This window comes from Larus michahellis, chromosome 10 (genome assembly GCF_964199755.1).
Source record: "Larus michahellis chromosome 10, bLarMic1.1, whole genome shotgun sequence".
NCBI classification, from domain to species: domain Eukaryota; kingdom Metazoa; phylum Chordata; class Aves; order Charadriiformes; family Laridae; genus Larus; species Larus michahellis.
In genome coordinates, this window is record NC_133905.1 from 15,303,812 (window position 1) to 15,322,996 (window position 19,185).

The following is a 19,185-nucleotide window of genomic DNA, read 5'->3' on the forward strand; positions in this document are numbered from 1 at the left end:
TGGTTCAGCATGCTGCTGGGGCAGGGTTCCTGCCGGGGCAGGGCTTGGAGCAGGGGCCACGAGCCGCGTTTCGCTCTAGGCTGATGCTGAGTGAAGCTACTCAGATCTTATATAAGTCATGGGCTACGGTTTATAAAATAACAGGAGATATTACCTTTAAGAAGAGGAACATGCTTCAACAAATGTCGGGGTATTTAATAATTATAGATGGTTTGGATAAGTTCACTTATCTTTTGGGTCTTCAGTCTGCTTTTACTCTGCTGTAGAAGTTGTTAATGTACATACAGACGTACAGATGTAGTGCGTATTCTATGGAAGTGCCGAGTTTGCTCTCATCTGCTACTGACCTCTGTGGGAACCGTAGGCGCTGAGCCCTTTGCAGTATTGAGCTCAGGGAAAGATAATGCTTATTCTTCTGAGAAGGCAGAAGAGCTAATAAATACTTGTAGGAATGCTCTGCAGAGACAGAATATGAGAATGCAGAAGATGCTTGTACTGAGGCATGAAATACTGACCTTTCTGCAGTCTAGAAGTCCCAAATCATTATATATGATCATGTTTGTGTATATTGCAAATCTTTTTTTTCCCTCCTTGGCATCTCAAGTGGGAATTATGGCAGGTTCCTTAATTTAAGGAACAGTCCCAGACTGTTACTCAAACAATTGCATAATGTGTTTGGGGATTAACATACTGTCAGCTTGATAACTGTTTAGGGACCTTTGTTATCAAGGAGAAAATAGCCCTGAACAATATTCTGGTCTCCTGTTATAGCAAGTAACTGTCAGCCCCCTTCGTGCTCTGCTGTGAGAAGGAACAGCAAGAGCTGGTTAGTCACGGGCAGGCAGGGCATTAGGATAGGGCTGAACCGTGACCAGGTTGTCTCTGTGGGACAGAGATGTCCACGCTCAGCAATCTTCACAACTGTGCTTCATCAGAAAGGATCAAAAATAAACATCCTTTTGTTTAAACCTGGAGTCGCAGTTTAATGTTTAAGAGCTTCTTCATCCTCCAAAAATGGATGAAGGCCCCCTCTGGCCTTCAGCCAGTGATGACAGGTATAGACGTAAACTGGGTTGCATTCAGAATCCCAAATAACCTGATGCCAGTAAAACCAGAACACCAATAAAAAGGACAGAGTGAGAAAAATGGTTTGTGTGTACTGTATTTGATTAAGATTGCCTGAAAGGAAAAAAATTATGAATGTGCACATATACAGTTGTTTTCTATTGATTAATGATTTTTTTGTGTAACTTGAAGTCAATGAAAAGATTGTTTCTTTGACTTGTGCATTGTAAAGGAACATGATGGAGAAATATAGGTGGATACAACGAAGATGAACCGAAGCTCGGCTGAAGCTAACTGCTTTAGCTAACTGCTGCAAGAAGTGCAATGAGTATATGAATATGTATATTTATCAGAAATTATTTTTTTCTACAGATCCCACAAATCAGTTATGCCTCAACTGCACCAGAGTTGAGTGATGACAGGCGCTATGATTTCTTCTCACGTGTGGTTCCTCCAGATTCCTTCCAAGCACAAGCAATGGTGGACATTGTGAAAGCTTTGGGATGGAATTATGTGTCCACTTTGGCATCTGAAGGGAATTATGGAGAAAAAGGAGTCGAGTCCTTCATGCAAATTTCCAGAGAGGCAGGTAGGCAACGCCCATCCTCCCTCCAGAAAACGCTATAGAAGTAATGAATGTTATTTTGTACCAAATGTTACATTATTTTTCTAGAACATATATTTTATTCTAAAGGTGCTCCTGGTCTCTGCGATGCCTCTGTAATGGCTCCTAGATACTCTCATTCCTAAATTGCTTATGGAGTTTCAGAGAGTTTGAAACTTTAGTGGTTTTCAGTCATTTCTGGAGAAAATGGAAAACCCGGAGTCTTATCAAGCTCCTACTATTCCACTGGATGGCATTATATTGGGTTGACATGGGTAGACAACAGATTTTAAAATGCTGAGCTTTTATCTCTCTGCAGCTAGAAATTCTGTGAAGACCGTTTGTTACCAGACATTGACTTGTGTCATGCTGTTGCTGTTCACCTTTCAGATCACTGCCTGATTTGTATTGTTTTTCTTTACCATGTCTCTTGACCAATTCAGTTGAGAAAATTCATAATCTTTTACTTGAAGGCTCAAAGATTACTGGCCTGGGATATGGAGACAAACCACTCAGCGGAATGGTGCGAGGCACATCAGACCTTTGGTGTGATGCATCACGTTTTTCTTGTTCCTGGTTTCATTTAGTGGTGTCCAAAGAAGGTCGAACCGTGTTGGACAATGCCACTGTCAGTGAGAGATGTTCCAAGAGGACAGGGAGATGCTGTGTCTTGCGCTGGGTCAGGCTTATGGTATCGAGTTGAATCATCTTAATTTTGTTGGCAGAAATCTCTGACTTTACAGCTTGTTTTCCTGCTCTGGTACAGAACATAGAGCAGACCTGTCTTGAAAGTGTGACTGCTGTGTCAGTGTGCTCATACCCTTATCCTGGTGACTTACTTGTCAGGGTAAATAGTTCTAAATTTCCCCAGAGATGCCAGAACGTAGGAGGACTTTAGATGGCACTTCAGGGAATAGAGGTATAAATCTGTGACAAGCTGGTTTGCAATCCAGAATCATCAAGGTTTGGAAATTGAAATATTTGAGTTGATTCTTGTGCTGGTAAGGAAAAATAAGCAGAAGATGTGATTCATTATTGGCGGTATGTGCAAAGCCCATCTCTAGAAGCCTTCAATGATATATCGTGATCAGGAACCCAACATCATTGCACAAGAGTAAGCTCTGCTGTACTCCCCAAATGAACTCGCATTATCTCCCGCCCTGTGACTGCCCTGGCATTGTGTTAAACCAGCAAAACGCAATCCACAGTTCACCTAATTACATAAATCACCAGCCGGATTAGTGAGTGACGAAAGGGAAGGACCAGGATGGGATGGGTGCTGCTCTGGAGCAGCCATCGGAGTTTTCATCTCCTTGGGCGTTGCAAAGCTGGTTCCGCAGCAGACGCTCTGCTTTTGCAAGTTGCCTGTGTCCTCTGGGAGGTGGCACCTCGGCTCGGTCCCCAACTGCCACTGCGTAGCTGATGGATCACACTGGGCAGCGTCACCATGGCGTGAGCGGAGAAAGGGGCCTTAGAGAGGGGAATCCAGAATTGTTCCATTATGTTGGTATCACAGAAGGAACCTATATTTGCATGAATTTGTCGTTCGTTCGAATGCATATTTATGTGGTATTAAAGAAAATGGGTTTGGATTTAATACTGCAGGAAGTGACAAATGCCAGTGTTCATTATAATTTAAAATTGACTTTATTTGCAAATATCCACTGTTGCAAAATCATACCAGAAATGTGTTCTCTATGCCAAGGACAAACTCTAGCTGAATTATACTATATCATTTTATAGACCTTCAGTAGAACTAAACTAATGAGAGCAGTTCATGTAGTCAACATGTAATTCAATGTCCTTCATAAAAAATAAAGCATAAGACCGAAAGAATACCCTTCTTAAAACAGCTTTGCATGCAGGGTGATACAGGTCACGGCTATGAGATTAAGACACTAACAGGGATAGTGCATAAACTTTCTTTCATATCCACAGCCTGTCTTGTCTGGAAACTGGAATAATCCAATCCCCAGAGCTGCCTCCGACTCAGTTCAGCTGCTTTTTCTTCTCAGGGCTGCACTGAATTTTTTTATGTTACACAGATAAAGCTTAGGTGAAGTTCTGAGGGGATTTAATACCTGTCAACAAGTTCCCCAGCTTTTTAAAATCCTGGAAGCTATGACAGTCCTGTTGTCTAGGCATTTAATGGAGCAGCTGCCGTGCTCTCGGGCGGTGCGGCCCTGGAGATGGGTCCTGACCTTGATCCCTACGGGGAAATGGCACCTTGTCTCTCCGACTTTGGGGTTTGGTCATGACCAGGTGCTGTTTTGGGGGCTCACAGTGCAACGGGATGTTCCTGTGCTGTGGGGACATGCCATGGGGGGTTGCTTTCCTGGTGCCTGATGCGTCTATGCCTCCTTGGGGACGTTTTATGCAGAAGAAATGATTAACCAGGCTGTCAGGTGATTGCTGTAATAGCAGGGTTGGAAAGAGCCTCCTGAAGAAGCAATAAGCAGCAATAATTTTACTGACTCATGGCTGCGGTCTTGTCAGTAGCTCCTTGATCTATCTATCTAAAAACATTTCAGTGGTCAAGAGCCGTGTGTCTGAGTGCATGAAGTGAACAGCCCTCTCTAATGAGGAACAGAAGGGACAGGAGGTTTCACAAGATGGTGAAGTATTACTAAGATCTGCATGCTTCATGTATTAAATCTATTTAAATTGGTCCAAATATCTGTGGCCCGACTGAGGTGTGTAATTAGGCAGTAGCTTCGTAAAAGCCGTCAAGCAGGGATGGGGAGGAAGGGATGGGGACCACACTTGTGATGTTCCTGCTGCTGCTGTGCAGGTAGATTAACCTGGTGCTTGGGGTGCCAATCAAAACTCCACGCTAATTAGAAAACTCATGCTAGAAGCAACAGAAATGCAACGGCAGTGGGAGGAAGTTTTTGCCTTAGTTAAAAGATCCAGTTCTTCTAGAAATCAGTGAGGCTGTGGATTACTTCCTCTTCTCTTCTCCTGCGGCCTTCCAGTATCTGAAGGGGGCCTACAAGAAAGCTGGAGAAGGACTTTTTACAAGGGCATGTAGTGATAGGATGAGGGGGAATGGGTTTAAACTGGAAGAGGGGAGATTTAGATGAGATCTGAGGCAGAAATTCTTTGCTGTGAGGGTGGTGAGCCCCTGGCCCAGGTTGCCCAGAGAAGCTGTGGCTGCCCCATCCCTGGAGGGGTTCAAGGCCAGGTTGGACGGGGCTTGGAGCAGCCTGGGCTGGTGGGAGGTGTCCCTGCCCAGGGCAGGGGGTGGCACTGGGTGATCTTTAATGTCCCTTCCAACCCAAACCATTCTGTGATTCCCAGCTTGGAGGGCAGACTCAGCACACCCTGAGGGCCGTGGGGAGGACAGGAGAGGGGTTTGAGTGGTAAGGCACAGTTTGCCTCATTTTCCAGCTAGCTAAATCATGTGATGTTGATCGGGAGGAGTTGCGCTATGCTTAAAGCAGTGTCCATTTAATTTCTGTGTTGAGGTTTTGATCCTGTTCAGGGGCTGGATGCTGTGGGGTTGAGCTGCCGGCTCAGAACCCAGCAAGGCTGCAGTGAGACTTGGAGAACCACCATGTCGTGTGCGGGCGGACCTGCTGCTCCCCGCTCAAACCCCGGAGCCCAGCAGGGATGTGAACACTTAATTGCAGTGGCACAACGAGCTCTGTAGCCCGGTCCAAAGTGGGGGATGCAGTCACTGCATATATAGCTCCAGGCTGCAAGGATTTCAGAGCTGGTTGAATCCTGCCCCCATGACCCCTTTTAATGAGCAGAACAGAGTTGGGAGAGGTGTCGGAGCAGGGTCCTGGTGTCACTTCTCCCCTGCGTGGCCCTTTAGGACCAGGTGCATCTGCCAGCAGCAGGAACAACCCCGGAGTGGAGGTCAGCAGTCAAAGTTTGAGACACACCGACGATAAGCAGTCATTATTAGCTCGCAGACAATTGCCTTGTATCTCATAATCAGTGCATTTTGGCAGAAACGAAAATCTAGTCCATAGGTACCAGCGTGTTTATTATCTTTGGCCTCAAATCTGTAGCAGCTAATTATCCTAAATTCAGTGTTTTATCCAAACTTGTTTCTGATTCAGTCAAGATCTTAGGAATTGTGAGGATGAGTAGAAAGTGCTACCCTTGCTTAGTTTTCAAATATGCTTTAGTATATAAAGACTTTGCTTGATCCTTTGAGTTAATAATTTTTCACAAAGTGACTTCTATTATGAGTACTTCAAGCGAGTTTGAATATGTCATTGTGGCAGGAGATGAGGATTTGAAACATGCTCTGCAGTCTGTGGGATTAATAAATTAGGGGAATGGTCTAATTATGGAAAATCTAAAGGACCATTTCAGATTATTAATGAAACTACTGAATACTTGAATTTCAAAGATTAATTCATCTTTGATTTTTTTAAAAGATTAATCTGTACCAGAAGGTTAATTGCTATCTGTAAGAAATATATATATTGAAGTCGTTAGCAAAAGACCACTTGAATGCCACCTAACAGATAAATGGAAGACCTAGTATGCATTTATTCATCTTTTTCTCTCAAAAACTCACCCATTTGCACAGACAAGTACACTGTCTGCTCTGCCTGAGGATTCTTTGGTGTTCACTCCCCAGGCTGGAGCCGGGTGTAAGGCTGGGAATGCTGGGCTCCGCAAACCCCTACGTCTGCTGCCTTTCCTTCTTTCTGCTGCCTTTCCATGCCTCCCTTGGCCAACGCCATCTCAGAAATAAGTATTTCTGCTCAGCAAGGCTGGTTTTGAGCACGGTTCTGCTTGTTTGCACAAACTAGACCCCGTTGTATTGCACAGAGCAACGTGCCCGTAATAGAAGAACCTTAATCTACAAACCAAGAATTAAGTAGTTTAGGTGATGATGTTCTCATCCATTTGGAAGGACTGGAGAAGAAAAATTCTGGAAAAGCATGTCATCTTTCTTTGTGTACTAAAGGCATAAAAAAAAAAAAGGATTAGAGTTCTTGTAGCAGTGAGCTGGTATGATTATATATACTGAAGTTTCTTCTGAAGACTTTTAGTTGCAGTGTCATATTTGTTAAAAGGCTATCATCACCTTGACAGAACAAAAAAGCAGACTAAACTTTAATCCACTTTAACATGGGAAGCACAACACTTGCAACAGTCTCTTTATCTTCTTTTCTCCTTTTTTTGCTGAAGACTTTTTTTGAACTATTCATTTCTTTAATTCTTCTGTCTCCGTGATCCTCGAGCGCGGCACAGACATCTGTTACACAAGGTTGAGAACATCTGCATGCGGCAGGGATGGCCTGGGTGCACAAGCTGCAGGAGCTGAATTTCCTCAGAAACAGAGGCAACATCAAAAACATTCATTTTTTGGGCAAAGAGGAGACCTGTGAAATTATGAATCCTTCTCTTTACCCTCATAAGTAGAAATTTTTTTCCAGCAGTGATGTTGAATAGTATTTCTTTTCTATTCTCCCATTTAAACTTGAATTTCCTTTTTTTCTTGGTTTTCCCAGCTTTGTTTTTTTCTAGTAAAGACCATATGTATACACACACGTACGTACCTATATGAGACACATAGCCCTTATGCCTAGCAAGTGTCACTCCACCTCACTCAGGTGAACCACTTTTTTTTTTTTGCATGCTGCAATAATCTGTGCATTGACTCGTATAATCTCCTAATGCATTAGTTTCTTTACAAATTAGCTACATACAATTAAATACCTCCTACAGAAAATATTTTCTATGGGTTTGCTATTGGTAGCAAAGACTGTTTTAAACTTCTTTAGCCACCTAAATGTGCAAATATGGCAGCTTTTCCTAAAGCCTTGATAGTTGTTTTCTACCCTGACTTGTGTTTCTAAAAAGATCTGAATCTTTTGATTCCGGTTTTTGGTGATCTGCATCATCTCATGACACTTTCAGTGAAATCCTCCACGTGGTATATCATAATATGGTGCTCTAATTCAGTACTTCTCTTCTATGGAAGCCGACACCGTTAAAAGCCAAGAGCTGCTGTATCATCCCGGGGTGATTCACACAGCATCTTTGTCGGCTCCTGTAGGTCTGTTCCACTGCCTGCTAGGATCCTGAATCTGCATTTTTGTAATAGAACTTAATTTTTATGCTGTCTGTTGGGAATTCCATTAGCACAAATTAGTGCTGGATAACATGAGAGAGTTCAATCATTGCTACGAGGGAGTTGTACAAATGTCTGTATTTTAAGAAGGGAGAGGAGACTGTTCTGTCTGTATCTCAAATAGAGTACTGACTCCTATTGCCAAGTAGAAAGTCCTGATTTATTTTTTTTTGTCTTACATTCTGGTGTTAATGAAAGCTCTCTTTTTTATTCTTGATCCATTAAAGCCCTACTGAATGGGTTTAGAATACTCATTACGAGGAGCAGTTACTTTCCAACATAACCCAAGGTTATAAAAAGCCCAAAAATGAGAAAGGAAGGTGAAAAAATCTACTGATGTCACCCAGCTGTTCTGTCAAAATCCTGGGACTGAAATCTCAGTCCTGCTAATGCCAGTGAGACAGTCGGAACTGGGATGCACCGTGGTGGGCAAAGATTGCAGTGGCTATGTTAGGAAATAACAAACACTTACGATTTATTGGTGAAGCTTTGCACAACATACTGGCAATGGGTGATACCACACATCATCTAGTAATGCCCCAAATTTATGATCTATGATTTCTGTTCTTTTTGACAGCTAACAGAACCCAACTTTTAACAGAGTCACTGTTCAAATATTCATTTGAGTGAGTCATTGTTTGGAAGGATTTGGGCTAAGGTGTTGTACTGTCCACCGTGATGCCTATTTATTTATTTAGCTGAAGGAATAGCGTTTTGCAAACTGTGTTCCTTGGATGTCCCTCTGCCGTAACCCAAGGGGCAGAAACCCTCTATAGCGTTTCAGTTAGAGCAAACAGCTGAGCTTACGTGTCGATGAATTGGTCTATCAATATGTTTTTGAAGTGCAGTCCAAAAGGCTGCCTCAGAAAACCAGCCGTTGTCGTAGTGGTGTTTAGCATGGATCTCAGGTGCTGTCACTTCATGGAACGGCAGCTCTTGGGAGGGTCACAGACCCCGGGGCTTTTATGGAGTTTGAGGGTATAGAGCATGGGTCGAGGTTTATGGAGTTTTCCCAGTGAATTACTGGTCCTGCAACTACTCCCTTTGGAGCTTTTCTGCCTGGTGGCTCGGCATCCGCAGGATGGGATGGAGGTCTTGGGGGGATGGAGAGGCAGCAGCGTGGGGCTGTTCCTTTGTCTTTGGTTGTGTTAAATTATTGTACTTTCCAATGGGAATGGCCTTTATTTGTTTGCTTGAGCGCCTGTTGTCTGGGTCAAATATAGCAAAAATAAATACATAAACCACTAATGAAATCAAGTCATTTATATCCAAGTACTTCAAGTGGTTTCCATTTTTCTTTCTTTTTTTCCTTCAAATATTCATGCATCTGTCCCTTCTGGTATTCAGTGATGTTAGTTAAATAACAATGTTGTTAAATCTATTATTTTCTTTCCTGTGTTTTGTCAAATAAGAAATGTTTTGTCATTTCAGAAAAATTGTTATTGCTTTCTGAAGTTGCACCAACTTGTGTTTTGTGCTGCAGTCTGTCGGGTTTAATAGGTTTAATAGGATTTTCATTTAATTCTTACTGATGTAGTAGAAGATGCACTGGACTTGATCCTCAAGGGTGTTTTGGATTGCATTTAGAGTTTAATAGTACGCTTTCTGATAGTGGAAAAGAAAAAGCAAAGTGCATCTCTGCAGAGTAGATCTGTTACTCTGTGCCTGGTCTGTGCTGCTGTGGCTTTTTTTTATTATTTGCGAGAAGTGATGTCGTTTAGAGGAGTGAACGGGTGATGTCCTTGAGGTGATGACTGGACTTCTGACTTCCCTGGGATATTGGGTACAACTCACTAGGTGCCTGGCGTAGGTGTTGAGAAACCCTCTAGGCACCTGCCTGTATTTTTAGATTATCAAAACATTGTGAATGCAGTCTTCATCTCTTTAGCGAGGCGTCTTCCTACCTACGACAGAACAGATGTCCAAAGTTAGTTGGCGCTGTTCCCTGGGCAGTGAGGAAGAGTGATGAGATCTGAGTTGCCCTTTTGAAACAGCTATTTCTCTCTCTTGACTACACCGGGAGTGTAGGCACCAAATAGAAACCTGTCATTAAAGAACTGGAATTTAAAAAAAATATATAAAATCCAGTCATTGGTATGTATGGGATTATACGTATTTTCCTATCTTTTGTCATCATTTGAAGATAAATGCCTGGTGTAGATTTATAGGGTTCTGATGATCTTATTCAGTGAAGCTGATGGGCATTAGGAGCACGTGGTTTGGGCACCTACCTGATGGCACGGCCCCATCAGAAGCGTGTCTGCCCAAACAGCGTTACAGTTCTGTGATGGAACTAGCAGGGGTCTGAGTAATTCCTCCTGCTCAGACAGACTCATGAAAAATCAATAAAACAGAGTTTGGGGAGAAGGAAAGAGGTAAAGATATGACATTATGATTACCTTCGCGTCTGCTTATGTGAAATCTGAGCGCAGTTCTGTGCTGATACGTGCAGAAACTTGCACTCTGTCCTCCTGAATGATCTCACACAGCTGGTTTCTTGGCAAAGTATTACTGGATAGCTGTAGCAGGCTGTTGTCACAGTTATAGCGTAAGTCACTTTAGTGATAAATATCTGCCTTTTTGTGGCATTTATTGAACATTTGGAGATTGCATTTCAAGGACGGAATAAAATTGAAACAGGCAATTCTTGTTACTAAACAAATAACTGCCATCATCCTTTAAAAATGTTACCCCAAGTTTAATAAAACATTGCTTTTGTGGTTATTTGAAAAGTATCATGTGGATCAGCTGAAACCAAGTGATCGGTTAAGTCCTCGTTATTTCAAAGCGGAGGAGACACGTATTGTTGAGCCTTTATTTTTACCAGCACAGTTGGACACCCCCAGGGAACGCGCCTGCATTTTGCAGTGTGCCTGTTCCATGGCGCAGAAGCGAAGAAGTTGGTTTGATGCAGGTTCAGGAATTTCGTCATCCCAATCCAGGTTTTTTTATCTGTTCTTTGGAAGATTTTCTGCATCTCACAGGTAATACGTTCCTCTTGGTGAAGACAGGAGTATGGAGCAGAATAGAAGCAAGAGCATTCGTGTTTGTTCTGCGTCCATCTTCTGCTGGAAAGAATAGGCGTTTGATAAAAAATGGCAGTGGAAATATTGAGGAAAGGGACCAAAAGTATGTTAATGTGCGTTAGGAAGCTTGAGGAGAAGGTCCTATTGAAGTGTTGTTTTGGGGAGGAGCGAGCAGGAGGAAAGGAGGGAGTTCAGATTTACTGAAGAATAAAAGGAAGGAACAAGTCTGTGGAAGCAGCAAGACAGGTATGAGGATCAGAAGAAGGAGAGATGAAAAGCCACAAAATGAAGGTTGATAGAAGTGGCTGGGGTCGGAAAAATTTGAGCCCCAGCAGGAAAAAAAAAATCTATGGGTAAGGAAGGCTTGCCATAAAGAAAAAATCACATTTGTTTCACCAAAAAAATTGATGATTTCAGAAACAGACTTGACTTTGATTGTGAAAACTTAAAACTTGTGGGAGATAAGATAGAAATTCTTTCCCAAGTCTGTTTTTTCTGCCGAGGGGCTGGTGAAACCAGACTTCCTAGACAATTGCATCCAAGTGCCTTTGCTCCTCACTAGGCTGTTTTCTTGCCTCCCACCCTACCCGGCGGGGAGGGGGAAGAGGTGCCTGTGAATCCTGGCTCCCATTTCGCCTCCGCCTACGATGCCTATTCCAGTGTGTGGTGCAAAGCGTCTTGTCAGTTTTCCTGAAGGAATAAAATGAATTTCATAAAAACCTTCTGCAGAGGAAGCCCCTGCTGTCATTTTGACTTTCCCCATGGAAAATAGAAATATTGTGATTACACTGAGATTTTCCCATGGGATATGTCTGTTTTGCAAAGTAGGATGAATTTGTAGGAACTTCATTTGGGAGCAGCTCTAAATACATTTGTGTGCATCTGAAGGGTAATATATAATCGAATGCAGTAAGTTATTCCAGTTTCTGTCACTGAAATCCTGCATCCCAGGAGGAAACACAAAATATTGCCTCATCTCGTACCTTCCATACTTCACAGTCCCTTTTCACTTTGTGGTAATGCAAAGAACAGCTTTCATAGCCGTGGGGGAGTAGCAGCACATAAATAATTCTAAGATGCCTCTTCCATCACGCGCCCTCCCCTGCCTTCTTCGTTCCTTACCCTTCCTCAGACAACGGAGGATGACAAACGTCCTGAACCCTTCACACTCGTGGAAGAGGGCTTTCATGCGTTGCTAGTCATCTTCAGGGCATGCCAGAAATATTCCCTGGTCCGTCTCCGGAGCTAAGCCTTCCCCGTCCCAGGTTCCTTGTGCAGAAAAAAAAAGATCAATGAGAGGAAAAAGTCACTCTAACCGGGTATTTGTTACCCCGCTTTGCAAAATCATAGCAGGTAGTAAATTATGATCAATGGAGTTCCTACTCTTTTCTTACACATTCCTAGGAAAGTTATTTATGAAGGCCGTGTTTGAAATACCCAGACTATTTGCTCTAGTATATTCAACAAGATATCTGAGCTGAAAATATGAACTGCAATACAGCATTTTAAGTGGTATACACGTACAGCCAGGACGTTGGGAAGATATACATATAGAGTTTATATTGCAGGTTCTTCTGCTTCCTTTCCCTTTGGTGTTTCAGGATTCATATGTTTTCAATCTATAAGGAATGAGGAGGCCATCTAGCTTGCTCTCATAGTGGAGACCATTGGTATTATTTTAACACTTCACTAATGTTCGTTATTTAAATACCAACCTGATGCTGACAATTCCGCTCCCTCTTCCCAGGCAGGTGGCTGGGCTGGGCCTGTGTCGTGCGGTGCTGCAGGTGTTTACGTCGGCACACGTAGCCCGAGAGCAGCACACGGCCCTGTGCAGCTCACAGTGCTCTCAGTATTCCCCCTTCACATCCGCTTTGGCCTGTTAGTAACAAAAAGTTGGTAAAAAAGCAAATTATTCAGTTATTTGATTACCAAAAGAAGATGTAACATGTATTTCATTTTGTTAAACGTGGTGATGAAACAGATGAATCTTTGGGTAATGGAAAGGCAACTCAAACATGCAGATGTTCGTTTGAAATTTGAATTGGGTTTTGTGACGCGGGATGCTGCGATCCGCACTGACGCTTCCTCCTGGTAGACAGCAACGCTTCGCCACCTTGCTGTTTGTTTGGGAGGGCCCAAGTATGACAAGGAGAGCAGGCATCCATAGTCTGGATTTGTTTTTAAAATAAGATGTTCTGCTTGAGGTTAGAGACTACATGGTCTTTGCCGTCTGTGGAACGTGTCTGGCTGCAGGGAGCCGGTCGCAGGGGGGACCCTCGGGGGCTCCAGCTCCTGCCTTTAGGCAAAGGCAGTGGGAGGATTCCATAGAGCCGACGTGGAGCGGCTCCAAGCTCATTGTGCAGCTGTGCTCACCCGCCCGAGGCTGGGAGCCCTTCCCATTGCCTGGTCCCCCCACTGGGTGCTCAGGCTCCAGTGTGTCCATATGTCCCAGGGCGGCTTTGAGAGAGCGAGTGCCACCTTCTCACGGTGATGGTGCCAGGTCGGCCGCTTCTCTGGGGACCGTCACGCTCCTGCCAGTGGCCCAGCTCTGGGATGAGGGGAAGTGTCTTCCTATGAAAAATAAAAATTAGAAGCGTTTCAGGCAGCTGTTTTGCAATGGAAGACTTTATCCAGATGCAAAAAGTCTGGAAGTGGCTATCTTAGGCTACCATTAAGGAAATACTCTCTAAACATTGGTTAAAGATAAATTATAATCTAATTCCCTGAATGTATTTTGTTTCTCCCCTTAATTTCATTAATCCACGTCTAATCAACCCTTCAATTAAGTCTCAGTTTATCTTATATTTATATTCCGTTCCTTTTCCAGCCTAATTTTTTTTTCCTCAAATCACTTTGTTCTCTGTCTTCCCAAGTGTCCCCAGCGCTGTCCTTTGGTCCCCAGCCTGCTCAGGGTTCCCCTGGGACGGGGCTGAGGTTGGGGCTGAGCAGAGCGGGAGAAGCAGCGCTGGTGAGCCAAAAGGAGTTTTCTTCAGCTGGTGAAATGCTGGTTCTGCTGTAAAATCGGGTCTTCCCTACCTAAACCCCCACATTGTGGCATTGGCGGTATTACCGCGTCAGTGCAAAAACCGTTTCAAAGCGCGCGGGACCAAGCCTGGTGCTCTCAGGACGCGCCTATGCTCAGGTATGATTATTTCTATTGACTCCTCTTCCTCAAGAGGAAGGCCCACGTTGAGCTGTGTTGATAGAGCTTTCTAGGGGAGATGTCCTCCGGTTCAGTTCTCCATCGGCAAGTCGGGAAGCTGACTGAGAGCTTGCAATGCGGTAATCCCAAATATAGCCGCTTTTCTGCTTAAAAAGATGAAGGATTTCACTTAAATGATCATGTTTTAAGAAGAGTGGAGGGTGCAGATGTGAAACAGCAGGAAGCTTTTTTTCCCAGCTTTTCAGTGACTTTTCATTGCTGTTTATATATTTCTTTTAAAGCCAGTTTTATATTCAAGCAAAAGAAAGTCTAGACAGATTGTCTAAAAACTTTTATTGGCTAATTAAGATTATACTGTTGGTACATCACTGCTGGATAACATGTGGATTCTGGTTAAGAAATGGCCATTTTTTGCAGCATGTGCCTTTTGCCAAGCTTTCTTTTATTATTCCTCGGCAGGGCTTTTTTAATACTTATTTCAATGTCAAAGCCGAATGCCACTTGAAGTCTTACGTTTGGACCTCTCAATCTATATAAAGAAACCTGAGTGCCTTGATGTTTTTCTTCCAGGGTACTGAGCATTTGTGGTTTCCATTCAAATTGATTGGAGATGCAGTTGCTCCGTATGTACAGAAATCAATCCAGCTGTAAATAGTTGTGTCTCAATGCTGTGGCCCCAGCGTTCGTGTCGGGTGGGAGACTGGTAACGCTGGAAAACGCAGCTCTGGTGCCGTTGGGCAGTAGCTGATGCTGTGTCTTATCAGAGAGAAAATCCCCAAAGGAGTTGTGCTCCCAGAGTAATACCATTGGCTTTGATAAACTCATCTCTGGTCTGGGCCGGCCGGTTTATCAAAGAAGAGGGATTTATTTGGAGGCTGGGGTGAGGCATGTTTTCTTTGGACACTTGCGTGTCAAAATTGGTCGTATTTTGCCAACTCAAACTGAGTAGTAAGAATTTTGAACTTGGATATTCCCAGGTTTGAGTTTTTCACCTCTTAATAATTCCCTGAACCAGTTCATTTCTTGTGTTCTTTGTTCTTAGGAAAGCACAGCATATTCATTACAGCCCGAATTCATCTCAAACCTCCAATTGCTGTAACCAAATAACTTTTATTTATTAACGTCAGGAGGGAGGACAGAGAAGCGGGATCCCAAAATTGCAGCCAAGGTCTAGAGTACACAAGCTGTTCCTTGAAATAAACATCTTTTGAAAATCTCGACAGAAGCTCTCCGAAAGTATAGCCCCTCTCCAGGTTCCTCACACTTAGATGCCCTACAGTGCCACCACTCTGTAAGATGCACTAAAAAAGCAATTAGCACTTTTGAGTGCTTTGCAAAATTTTATTAGTCTTCTGCCTCTTGAGGCTCTGGCAAATAATGCTGTTTCACTCGGGGTTTCTTTGATGCAGTTTTTTTCCCCCGGTCTTTTCCAAGAACAAATACAAGAGCTGGAGTTACAGTGCAATCAGTCCAGCAATTTACAGTCCTACTTCTTGAGAACTTCAAAACTCATTAAAAGCAGCGCCTCTTTTTAAAGCCACGCCATGTTCTTTCCCTGTTTCGCTCTGCTTCTTTCCTTCCATTTGGGTTACTGCCTCTGAGATTTTGGATTAGGGGCAGCGGGAATTTTGATGTCCAAGAAAGTCATTCATTTAACTTGGGAACAGATACGTCTTGTAGGCCAGCGTAGCCATTTCCTCTGATTTCACTGGGAAACAGGGGAAAAAATCATTGGCACTGTGGGATTTTAAAAACAAGTCAAGCCAGTTGCTTGCAGTGGGAGAGGCTGTGCGATTGCTGTAGCTTGGGACTCTGCCAAAACCCTCTTTAGGAGAAATTCTGCTTTGGAGAAGTGCAATTTTTTATTATTATTTATTTATTTATTTTTAACTCCAAGGGCTAATTATCCATCAAAGGGCCTTATTATTTGTGCAAGGCCCTTGGTGATGTTGAGCTGAAACACCCAGAGCCGAGGGTCACACAAGCTGACCAGGAGCAAAACGAATGCTTTGGAGTGCAGTCGGGTTAGGAATCGCTTTATTAATATTTATGGTTTGCACCAGTAACCTGTTGGCCGCGGAGGCAGCAGCTGAGGTGGCCTTGGCAGCCCCAGGCAGCCGCGACATGTCCCACCAGAGCTTCTGACCCGCGTTTGGCCACTTTATTACTGCTGAGGAAGGTGGTGTTTGATGCAAAAGGATGTCTGTGCCGTGTGAAAGGGAGCAGAGCGTGGCCCTGACTCAATCCAAAGGTAATCGTCTGCCCAATTTTTGGCAGAATATATTTTATTATTGCTTAGGGACATGTTCATCTCTGGGTTCTGAGCATTCCCGAGCTGGGTGAGTGCTCCTGCTCAGCAGCACAGTGAAGAGCTGCATCCGTGGTCGGCACATGGACCTCTTCTCCCTGGTTTCAGCCCCGCGTCGCACATAAACCAAGCAGGATAACGTCGTGTTTTGTAGGCGCTGTTTGATTTTCCTGAGAAAATTCAACAACCTCCCTAGCATGAAAAATAAAACACGTTCTTTTTATCATTCTTCAAATTCAAGCAGGTTTCAAAGCAAAACATATGTAGTTTTGTCAGCCTCAGAAAGCCTTTCTTAAAGCAGAATGCTATTGATTAAGCTCTAACGACATCTTTTTCTTAAAAAGGAGCCAAGAACCATAAACATTAAAGATAGGAAAGACGTAATTTGGATGTCATTAGTACTTAAGCTGCTTTTCTTGTTAGTACATGAATGTGCACAGGTGTATTAGCAGCTGGGTTTGAATATAGGATTTTTCCTGCCCCATCCTAGATCAAAAATGTCTGGTTGAAAATGTCTGGTATTGAAAGCTTATTTGCAAGTATGTCCTTTGCTCATCTAAGCAGTTGTGTCATGAATTGATCTCCATCCAAGAGGAGCTCTCTCTTTCTCTCTTTTTTAATCAGCCAATCTATATCTATAATGTTGCTTGCGATGGCAAATCCATAGAAGAAAATCCTTTTCCTAGCTAAGGTCTCGATCCCGCCATCGACAGCACACAGACAGGGCTGGATGACGGGCTGTCAGCTGCTGGGGGCTGCCTGGGACCCCCGCCGTGGAGTCGGGACTGCTCCCACACCGGACGGTATAAGTCACTGGTCTCCACTTCTGCTGCTCCGGTAGGTCAGGGGCTGGCTTAGTGAATATTGGCCATGGTCTTCAGAGCCTCTTGAAGGGATTTGCCTCCAATTTAGTTTTCAATTTTAAGTAGAAAGCATACAATTATGTAGATTTAAAGCTTCTCTTCCTCTCTGCTCCCGAAGGAAAGACGTCTTCTGAAATGAATTAAGTTATCCTGTAGTTCAGGAGCATCTCTGCAGGGTAATATGTATTAGATATGGCTTGGTGTTACTGCAGGAGACCCCTAAATGTGCTTGTGGCGTGGGACAGAGGACAGCTGTGATTCACAAGCGATGCATTATCTCGGCCTTGTCTGTAAAACGAGTGGCATGGAATAGACAGACAAAGGAAAAAATACACACATTTGCCTAGCTGTGTTCATTACTGAAGCACAGATGGTTACCCATTTCTTTGTCAAGGTTAGCAGGTATGCTTCGTCTCTGGGTTTGTTCACTGTGATACAGAATTTCATTGTGTGGTGAATTACAGGGAAGAGCATTACTAGGGAATTAATCTAGCAAAAGTCTGGTTGACAGCTCCAAATATGCAAATAAAGTCATATGAAGGAAACCAAAGATTTGGAGACAGGATCAGAAAAGTGCAAAACCTTAAATATTCAAAGGCAAAGTATATGACAATGACATGATCAGACAAAGAGTCACATTATTTTAACTAAGATTAGAACAGCCTGGGAGAACATTTTCTGGGTAGCGAAGTCGGCCTAAGTGGGAAAAATGAATTACTCTCTCAACTGCTTTTCGTGATCCAATGTATGGACTTGGGGAAATGGTTTTAGAATAAAGATCAGCACTGTCATTACATCAATATGACTTACTGTAAAGCGTTGGGCACTGCGGCTGGAGACGGAAAGGTTGCCAGGCTAAATTAATTAGAGGAAAAGCATGAAGAGTAATTGGCAATAAGTGCTCGTAGATGTGGTCGCTGGCATTCTAGCACATAAGGAAGTCTGCGATTGTCAAAGCATATATCATACTTGGGAAAAACATCTTTCGGTTCCGTGGATAACCTTTGAACTTCATTAAAGATAGCTTTATGAATAAAGGATACTGTAGGTCTTTGAAATAATGTATTTCCATTTGCAAATTGAAGCAGCTGACACCAAGTCAATAAAGATAATATGTTACAGTGTCTCGAAGATTAACAGAAAGCAGAAAAGTAGCTTGCCCATCTCTTACAAATGTGCACATTTGTAGTCTGTCTGTTCCTTTAAGAGGCAAATTAATTAGACTGTAAATTTTAGCATCTTCTACGGAAAGAGGGTGGGCGTGACGCTGCCCAGCTACACCTGCAGCCCCAGCGCTTCACCCAGAAGCATACAAAATGTAGAAGGGAGAGAACTCTGCGGATGTTCTATGCTGCGGTTAGAGGTGTGCTCACGCTACGCCTGCATACGCTGCCGGCGGTCTTCCCAGCAGGAATGCAGACGTGGTCAGACCGAGCTGCAGCCCCACCTTTCTATCTGCAGTTGAAGGGAAGAAAGAGCCAAACATTTTGTTACCCTATTTGTTGGGGTTAAGGGTATTTTGGGGGGGTAGGAGCAAAAAGGGAGACTGGTTGTGTTCCAGGCAAGCTTGTAGCTGTTCATGCTCCATGTTGCCTATTCCTGGGACCATATTCCTGCCTGTCTGCAGGAGGGATGCAGCAAAGCAAGGCCAGCGTCTGCTCTGGAGATCACCAGTAATAAATCCATCCTGCCTTCTTAATAAGTCTGTGTCCTGTGGGCATGTAATTTGGCATACCGTCAGCACCCCAGAACATCAATTGATTGTGGCAAACTAGACAAAAAGGAGATATGTTAGTCAAGGGGATGAAGGAGGAGATGATAGACGGCGATGTACAAAGCTCTGAGTCTGATTGGATTTTACACAGAGCAGTGCATGGTATTACCTCCCATCGCTCTGCCAGACACAGTTTCTTAAAATAGTTTAAAGAGAGTTTTAGGAAGAGAGAAAGCGTCATCAGAAAGGATCCTTCTTGCCAAAACCAGGGATAACACAGAGACACTTGAGGAAGAAAGGTGGGTGTGATTTGGGGGGTTCCCTTCGTCAGGGAAG

General features: G+C 43.5%; 1 protein-coding gene across 7 annotated transcripts in view; it reads left to right on the forward strand.

Annotated features, from left to right (window-relative positions):
- GRM7 (glutamate metabotropic receptor 7) overlaps positions 1-19,185 on the forward strand; it is a 304,695-nt gene that overhangs the window by 100,026 nt on the left and 185,484 nt on the right. For all 7 annotated transcript variants that reach the window (XR_012589416.1, XM_074603377.1, XM_074603378.1 and 4 more), the window contains exon 2: positions 1,438-1,654. Coding sequence is in view for 6 of the 7 variants with exons in the window: in XM_074603377.1 (XP_074459478.1) it covers positions 1,438-1,654 (217 nt within the window). In the remaining variant the exon portion in view is untranslated. The remainder of the gene's footprint in view (positions 1-1,437; positions 1,655-19,185) is intronic.